This window comes from Physcomitrium patens, chromosome 17, assembly GCF_059467195.1.
Source record: "Physcomitrium patens ecotype Gransden chromosome 17, ASM5946719v1, whole genome shotgun sequence".
Lineage (NCBI taxonomy): Eukaryota > Viridiplantae > Streptophyta > Bryopsida > Funariales > Funariaceae > Physcomitrium > Physcomitrium patens.
In genome coordinates, this window is record NC_143426.1 from 12,343,160 (window position 1) to 12,351,686 (window position 8,527).

The 8,527-nt window shown below is 39.3% G+C and overlaps 2 protein-coding genes across 13 annotated transcripts; both read right to left on the minus strand.

Annotated features, from left to right (window-relative positions):
• Positions 1–210: 210 nt before the first annotated feature.
• On the minus strand, positions 211–1,566 carry LOC112294016 (ER membrane protein complex subunit 8/9 homolog). The gene has a single exon (XM_024544095.3). The coding sequence runs from the start codon at positions 1,234–1,236 to the stop codon at positions 610–612; it is 627 nt and encodes a 208-aa protein (XP_024399863.1). The 5' UTR covers positions 1,237–1,566; the 3' UTR covers positions 211–609.
• Positions 1,567–3,709: 2,143 nt separating this feature from the next.
• On the minus strand, positions 3,710–7,128 carry LOC112294839 (metacaspase-1). 12 transcript variants are annotated; one of them, XR_016497981.1, is made up of 8 exons: positions 6,785–7,081; positions 6,190–6,283; positions 5,763–6,090; positions 5,432–5,591; positions 4,927–5,257; positions 4,555–4,679; positions 4,158–4,370; positions 3,710–4,000 (listed from the first exon to the last, which is right to left on the minus strand). XR_016497981.1 is itself a non-coding variant. In XM_024545745.3 (8 exons), exons 3-8 carry the CDS (start codon positions 5,952–5,954, stop codon positions 3,944–3,946), a joined length of 1,074 nt encoding a protein of 357 aa, XP_024401513.1. In that variant the 5' UTR covers positions 5,955–5,986; positions 6,190–6,283; positions 6,785–7,081; the 3' UTR covers positions 3,710–3,943. The 12 variants fall into 12 exon arrangements, 9 of the variants coding, with proteins under 9 accessions (XP_024401513.1, XP_024401508.1, XP_073396569.1 ...); XM_024545745.3 differs by having other exon boundaries at positions 4,559–4,679; positions 5,763–5,986; XM_024545740.3 differs by having other exon boundaries at positions 4,559–4,679.
• Between the last annotated feature and the right edge of the window lie 1,399 nt (positions 7,129–8,527).

The following is an 8,527-nucleotide window of genomic DNA, read 5'->3' on the forward strand; positions in this document are numbered from 1 at the left end:
ATAGCACGTCCTACCCGTTTTTCCTTTCCAATTGCAAATTAACAGAACTTCGTGACTAACCTGAACAACGCTATCAGATTCTTGGCCTTCACGAAATAGTTGTGGTGAACATATGAGTGTTTGATGATAACGACCACTTTAGATACTTGCCAAGAAATGACCCTTATAGGAAAGAGGGGAGTGCATCATTGAGAAGCGAGAAGGCGCACATACGATTAAACTGTGTACCCATCAGGGACTCGCATATTATCACCTTTACATTGTAGCTATTGGGAGTTAAAATTCAAGAATCAGGGCTTTGTTGCAAATAGGACTTCGACAACAGGACTTGTAACCATCTTTTCTAAGAGCTAGGGCAAAACTAAAGCCCCGAGGAATTTAGGGATTTGAATGGAGGCAGACCCAAACACTACCAGTCTGTCAAGAGCAGGTGACAATCAACAATCCTCAAATCTTGATGCCTGATCGTAAGAAAACCCGAGCATCCTTCAAGGAACAATCACGTTGATTGTGCCCGTAAGATTTGCACAAATGGGATTGATGCACTAGGAGAATAGTAAAGAGATTAGCACTTTGGGTCCAATCCCGAGGAACAGTGCACCCTTTGACTCAGTTGAAGAGGGTAGGATTTAACCAGTCTTTCGAAACGTCGTCCAAATGTTCATCAAAATCAACCACACGGACCTCACGCTTCTCCTTTCTATAATCATTCAAAATGCTATTCGCCATTGTCTCCTTCAACCGAAGCTCCGAACCAGACCCTCCTAACTTCCAGCTCGAACCCTCCTTCACATATAACTGCACCACGGGCGCATTCGTGTTCTCCTTCGCAAGAGCTTGCAGCCGTTTGTTATCCAACAAAAGAATCGCCCCTTGAGAACAATACCTAACGATCTGGTCCCCGATCTTCTTCGCAATAGAGCTAAGCTCAAGATTGTCAAACTGCTCATTTGCATGATAATACCCCACGATTTGCAACGATCGATCCTGTCCGGCTGCCAGATGCTCGTCCACCAGCGAGAGCGCAAGCTCCAGCATGGGCAGAAGCCCAAGCTGCCCATGGAACAACGGCACGCAATCCGTGACCTCCACTGTGGACTCACCATCGCCCTTTCCAATGCGCCCGATCAAGACGCCGTTCACGGCACATGATGTGTGCTTCAATGCATGCAAGACGAGCTTCACATACGCCGTCTGCCGTAAATCATACGTCGCCATGGGTCCTCCCACCACCATCCACACAATAAATAAAAATAAAAATAAAAACACCTACAACAACTTCGACCGAAAAAAACGACTCAAAAACGAAACCCTAGGACTCAATCGCAGAGACTCGGATAAGAAGCATATAGAAAAAATATCGCTCGACGTCGTCGATATCTCGACTACACACTCCACTCCACCACAACCGTAAGCAAATAATCCTGGGTTAGCTCTGATTTGGGTGCCCAGATCCAATGTTGCTCCGCACTGAGGACGCTTCAATCCCAACCCCCAATGTAGCCCCGTCCTTAGGGTTTACATACCACTCCCACTATGACGATGAACATCCCCCTCCCCCTCACTTCCTGTGGGAAAAGGATTCCATACCCAACTCCCCTCGTGGGTTCCAAAATCAGTATATCAGTATCTCAATCTTTGTTACTATTTTTACGTAGAAGGGGGGATTGTTAGAGGAAAGAAAGAAGTGGGTTAATGAGAGAAAATTTGAGAATTTATGTGTATATATATATATATATATATATATATGTGTGTGTATATTTAGATAGATAGATAGGGGAATATGAAATAGACCCAAGTTATTACTAAATTGACCCATCTATCATTAATGAATGAATGAAAATAAATAAATAAACAAACATCTAGATTCATTTCTCCACTATTGGATTTGCAACTAATAAAAACCAACCACATTCATCATAATTACCATATTCTTTATCGAGTGGGTCTATTTAACATTGAAATTATATATTTATTAATTTACAAAGGCAAAGAATGCTGCCTCAAAGCTTGTATTTGCTCCTCAACAATCAACAAAAAGCTGCAATTCAAAAAATTGTTTTTTATGTGTGAAATAGTTTGAGATACCATTGGATCCAATTTGGGGTCTTAAGTGATGTTGGCATGATGTTTGGTGATTTCAGTAGATAGACATTATCTATTTTATAGACATTATTGATATACACACAGAATTTTCTCCTCTTATTTCTCTTCATTTCACCTTCTTTTTACTAAAAATAACTCATTGTATTTTTATTTGACATAGTTTAATTTAAATTGATGGCTCCAATAAACAAAGACTTAATGTTAAAAGTACACAATATTTTTTGAGCTTCAAAATATAACCAACTTATATTTCTTTTTTAAAATAAAATTTATTAATGTATATGATAAAGTCAACTACAATTCTGTATTTGGAATCTTGGATAAATTAGTTTTTGATTGCAAATTTGGTAAAATAATGAAAATTCTTCTAAAGGTGCAAAATTTATGGTCAATATCAATAATAACCATATTCTTAGATTTATAATCTATAAAGAAATAAGATACGATTGTTCTTCATTCCCATACTTCATTTATTATAAAAATGTACTCAACATAGATATTTAAATCATAATAAAGAGTGGTACCATTTAAAGCATTAAATTATTATACAGCAGCAATGAACAAACCTCAAGAAAGTATGCAAATGACTTTACTCTTAAAGTTATACAACATGCTATAAACTATTGTGTGTATTGGATTATTCTTTTTGGTTTTTTTTTTTTTAATATATGCAACATAAAGAAGGTCATTAATACAATACAAATTTTAATGTGGTAAGTTGGGTTGTTATTGTGATGCTATTTTCCTCTTTCTAATCTACTATTTTACATCAATATGAATGGATTTCATGTAAGTTATAAGATAGATTTGTTTTGCAATAAGGTTTTTTTGGTGGAAAATAATACAAATAAGAATTGTAAATTTTTTGAATCAATCTTAAGTCAAATTGTTTGTAAGCAAATCTTTTAAGAAGAACTGAAATATTATTGAAGTATAATCAATCAAGATTTCAGGTGGCAAGAATTACATTGGTGACCAAGATGTACAGCTAAGGTGCACTTCAAAAAATAATAAAAATAAAATAAGTAAGTCAAGCTGTATCTCATCCAAACAGTTTTTTTTCACTTTAGGTTTTATGTCAGCACATTTGACTTTTTGAATTTGTATAATCTGATGAATTGTGGACACTCTTGTACATCAACAAGATGGAGCGTGTGCTGTCGAGCACAGAAAGAATTATAAAAACTAAAACTAACATTGCGCACCTGTAAACCACTTTCGTACATATTTTTTTTAACTCAAAGAGAAAAAGTAAAAGTAAAAGTAAAAAGTAATTTTTGCGTAATCACATGCTGAGCCTTGCAGTATTTGCATGGCAGCTCCAATTCCAGTTTCAGTGGTGCTGATCTTACTGTGTGTAATCAAGGGCATGGTACCTTCGCGAAATGATCCCAGCTGCTAGTGAGTGGCTAGAACTGTTGCATCCCTTATTTAGCTGTAAAGTCGAGAAGCTTTAGGGAACTCCAGGCACACCATGATTAGCAACACTAAGAATGCTTAGAAGAGCACTACCTAGACTTGCGACAGGTCAACTTTGGTGGCGCAATGAACAAACTGATGGCAAATAGCATTAAGTTCTGCATTCCAAAACTTGGTAAGCCGATAGCAAAAGCAAATTCACGTTAATTTGGAACTCATCCTCATGACAAGGATACTCATCGCGACTGCGGACTCTGAGTGCTCATCTATTCTACACCATCAACCCCCATCAGTTACACTACATTGGTGTTACAACTACCAAATCACAACCAGAAGAACTAAATCCCAAGCCCTTTACAAAATCACACCCGATGTCGCAAGCGTGAACATTTTCAAGATTGAAAATTGTAAGATAACCCTACAGGTGGAAAGGAGAGTTAATGTCAAACGCCTCATTCGCCGTCAATTGCGGTTCCTGCACAACATGATGACGATAGAAACGTGGACATTCAAAGCTGTAATCAACGGAGCGTGAACATGCTCCAAATGGCGATATTAAACAAAGAAATAGTCACACTTCTTCGAGCCTGACTACCTCGGATGAATGTTCTTAATGAAGGCATGTTTCTTACCTGAGTGAGACCACCAGTCAGGCTACCACCTGATACCAACATCTCCATCAAGCTTGTGATAGTCCCTGTACCCATTCCCGAGTTCACCTTAGTTGTGCGAATTGCTTCACGCATGGCGCACAATAAACTACCATACGTTTGAGCGTGGCCCCTTTCAATCGCTTGAATAAAGCAGAAGGTCATTGCACCAGTTGACGTGATCTTTGACAGTGCCTACGAAAAAAATCCATCAAGCGTCAGAGACATGTACCTGTGGATGCATCTTCAAACTCCGAGAGCACTAAATACAGCATCAGACACATACATGCTTGCAATTTTAACTTCTGACCCGTAAAATTACAAAGGTGGTGTTACAATAGAATGACACCAAGGTTCGTAATTTACAAAGGCAACTTACATACCGAAGTATCAGCCGATGTTTGGCTGTCGTCACAACCACTGAAAGAGTAAGCTTGTCCTCCACTGGTACCTTTCCAACGGCGGTTAGCTGGCCGATGATCCTCCCACGTAAATTGACCGTATCTGCAACAGTGACTTAGATATGAATTCCTACCTAGATCCGAGTACGAATCTCTAACGTGTAGGGCATATGAAACAGAGGCTTATAGATGGCGTAAATCATACAAAGGATACTACCCTTGAAATTGATGCCATGTTTTTAAGGGTGAATTATCACAAGCCTCGAGGCAGACAAAGTAAACCAAATGTTTCACAAAGGTAAACAAGAATCAGCGCGGTTAAAGATAAAGACGCAGAGCTATAATCTCACCTATTGAACCTGCAAAGAAACGGCAAGTCGAGAACAGTTCCACTGTGACAAGCGTCGATAATTGCATGAAGTCGCACACCATGGGGAAGAGGCTTGACGATAGTATCATTAATTTCATCATCAACAATCATTCCTGCCGTTTCAAAGTCGACGGGGCAGAGGGTTTCATTAAAACCATCGGCTTCTTCGCCACTGTAGTCGCGTTGTTGCGAACCATGACCTGAGTAATGGAAAACAAGGGAGTCACCTGCTTGGCACCCTTGTATTAGCCATACCATAGCCATATGCATGTTGTAACGTGTCGGCTTCATCACTGCACTAGGTTGTTCTTCTGCAAATTACCACAGCAACAAAGCGAATAAACATCTAACTCGATCATTGTCACCATAAACAAGTGACACAAAGTAAGGGACCTCTAATAGAACAAAAAAATACATTCAACAAAGCTGAGTTATTCATGTCATTTGACAAAGATGATGCCACAAAAATAGGAGTGACCACTTACCGGTAAGTGTTAGGATCGATGCTGCAGGAAAGCCAAACTTAGTGGTCAGCATATGCCTCATACAATTTGAATCGTTGATGCACCCCTTTAACATGTGACGTGAATTGAAATAATTGATGCCAACTAAAACAGCCTTCTTCCGACCATGTACATTTGGAGGCTGAGTGCACACAAGTGACACGTTTAATATAAAACGTATCAAATAAGTGAAGCTTAACACATAATCAGATTTTCTTGTAATGAATAGAAAATAGCCCCCGTCCAGAAAACCCTCAAAAGAAGACACAGGGATGAACACACAATCAACGTTGGTGTATGTTGACAGGCATACCGTTGGTGTATACTGAGGAGCATGTGAAGAGTTTCTGTAAGGATCACTTATTTGTGGAGTTGAATGAGAAGGAGCTGCACGGTCATATGCGATAGGCGTAACATGCCGGCAAAGCGCGCATTGAATAGACATCGCTCCAGGTGGTAGCACGAGGGGTGTTCGACACCTACCGCAGTTTACCAGCATCGACATCTTCGCCGGTTTCAAAGATCTTTACAAAGGCGCTAGATGTGAACGAGTAAATAAAAGTTAGAAAGGAAGTCCGGCAGTGATTAGCCCTTCCAGGGGAATATAAAACCTCGTCAGACGGCGCAACTGGCGATCAAACCTAAACAGAAAATCCCCCAATTCAAAACCGTAAGACCTGAGTGCGATATAGGTGTATGTATGATATATAAATAAAAATATGAGTATCCAATCAACTTACCAATACAGGCATATACACACTTGTTGAGAGCGAGAGAGAGAGAGAAAGAAACGGCAGCGATCCAATTCAAAATTCAAATTACTCTACCAGGCTCCTGTCAACATTACGCCACATATTCCATTACATATTCAAAACCTGAAGCAACTATTATAGGAAGTGGCAGACCGATACTGTCACAAACCGGGTCTTGATCTACCACTCATAACCTCATCCTTAAGAGTGAAAGGGGTTCCAAACCTTCTCACACAACTTCTTGATGTTTCCTTGCTACAAAACACATTCATCACTATGAGCTACTCTAAATTCACAACATGATGACTAAAAATCAAATAAATTCCATAAAACCTGCAAATCGAGTTGGGTTTCAAAGATCATACAATGGAGAGTTGAGTTCCGTGCTTCAATTATGATTCTAATTCTAGTCACCTCATCGCAAGATATACACACAACCTCCTTCGTCCGGAACACTCAGAATCTAATGTACAACCGAAAGAACGAAATTACCAGTATCCTCAAATCTTGTGATTCCAAGATGCAACATTCAAGCAAAAGACATCACCGCCTACTGATAACCAAACTGCAGACAGACTCTCACCTAATCAAATCAGAAAAGGACCGCAACACGCTTAAGCTTGAAAATTAATCACAAAATTATGAGCGTCGTCGCTGTTTTGTCCTGCTTAATCCCCCTTCCTGCCGCTCCGATACTATTACCGGCAATCCAGGATAACTACGCGGTGAAGGCTGACCCGACCGACCTCGTAGCCCGAAAAAGACAAAAGAAAACACCGCGGGATGATCAAAGGTTGCCCTCCACAAACCTGTACCGAGTGTGGCGAGGTTGAAGTGAAGAAAACGACCACGAAGTCATGTCCGTGATAGATCCTAATGCACCTCGCAAACCCCTGGCTCTGTCTGCATTCGCCATCGCCATAGCTTGCCGCGTTCCTGCGGTGGCGGCGGGGCCTGCGGCTGCCGGTAGGCAGAGGAGGAAGCCCTCTCTTCATATGACGGGGGGCATAGCGACGACTTCACGGCGTCGAAGCGCGTCTGACGACGTCAGCATGCCCGCTCGTTCTATTCATCACGTGCACTTTTACCGCGGCACCTGCCACCGTGTAACTTAGGTCACCCTGTCAACGTGCGCTAAATGGGTTTTGGGATCGATTCTGGGCATCGACGTCAATCTCCATAATTGGAGGTGGACTTTCTCCTCACACTTACCATATACTTTTAATTCTTCAACTAAACGAGGGAACCATGGTCCTGAAGATGAGCATTGGATTCGGTGAACTGATTCTTAAACACGTAATCCATTCAGACGAATATAGTGTTTTATGTTAAGATAAGATTGCATTTTTAGAAGCAAACTTGTGTGTACATACAAACTTAACTGTTATTAGTGTAGATTCAAAAATATATATATATATATATATATCTATATATATATATATATATATATGTACATGTGTGTGTGTGTGGATTGTGTTAACTTCTGCTATAACTGTTTGATTTCAAAAACATATGATCAAATAAATTTGAAATATTCAAATATACTAAAAGTATTGTATATCATGACTTAAAATTTTAATATGAATACTAAAAAATAAGTAAAACAAAATGAAAGTCAAATGATACATTTTTTATGACATAAATGTATGTAATTATTAAAATTAAGTAATCAAACATGAATACTTGATACAAAGTTTGTTACCTCCCTAAAGTAACAACACCTCCTATTGTATTACATGTATTCTTCCTTGAAAATGCACCACGCACTGTCACAGCTATAATCATGTAAGCTAATAATTACATATAGAAATAGGTAGAAGTAAGTAAAAGTAGATAAAAGTAAGTTAATTCTATAATATTTAATATAGAAGCTTCTTAGAAGCTTCCTAGATGCTGTTTTGACTTCATAGGTGTCTTTAATTGATTTTTTGGATTAGAAACGTGGTCAACAAGTTGGCCATGTGCCACACATGTTGTTAGCTTGAAGATCAAGCTAACTATGTAGCCCACACGTAGAAAAACTTGCCTTGTAAGTCAAGGCATGTGCCCTACAAAGTCAACACATATTGGAGGTCCTATAGAACGTCGCCACGTAGCCCCTAGTTAGATAGTATATATAGAGACAAGACTGAAGGCTTCTTCACTCTTATCAACTCCTTTCTTGCTTCTAGTCTAGTTTCAAGGATCTCTAGTTTTCTTGTCTTTTGGCAATAGCCATTCCAGTTTCTCTTTCAATATATATACTTGTTTATATATATATTTTGTTACCTCTCTTTGAGTGAAGGCTCACTTGTCTGAATTATTTTTTCATCAAGTTCTTGTCCTT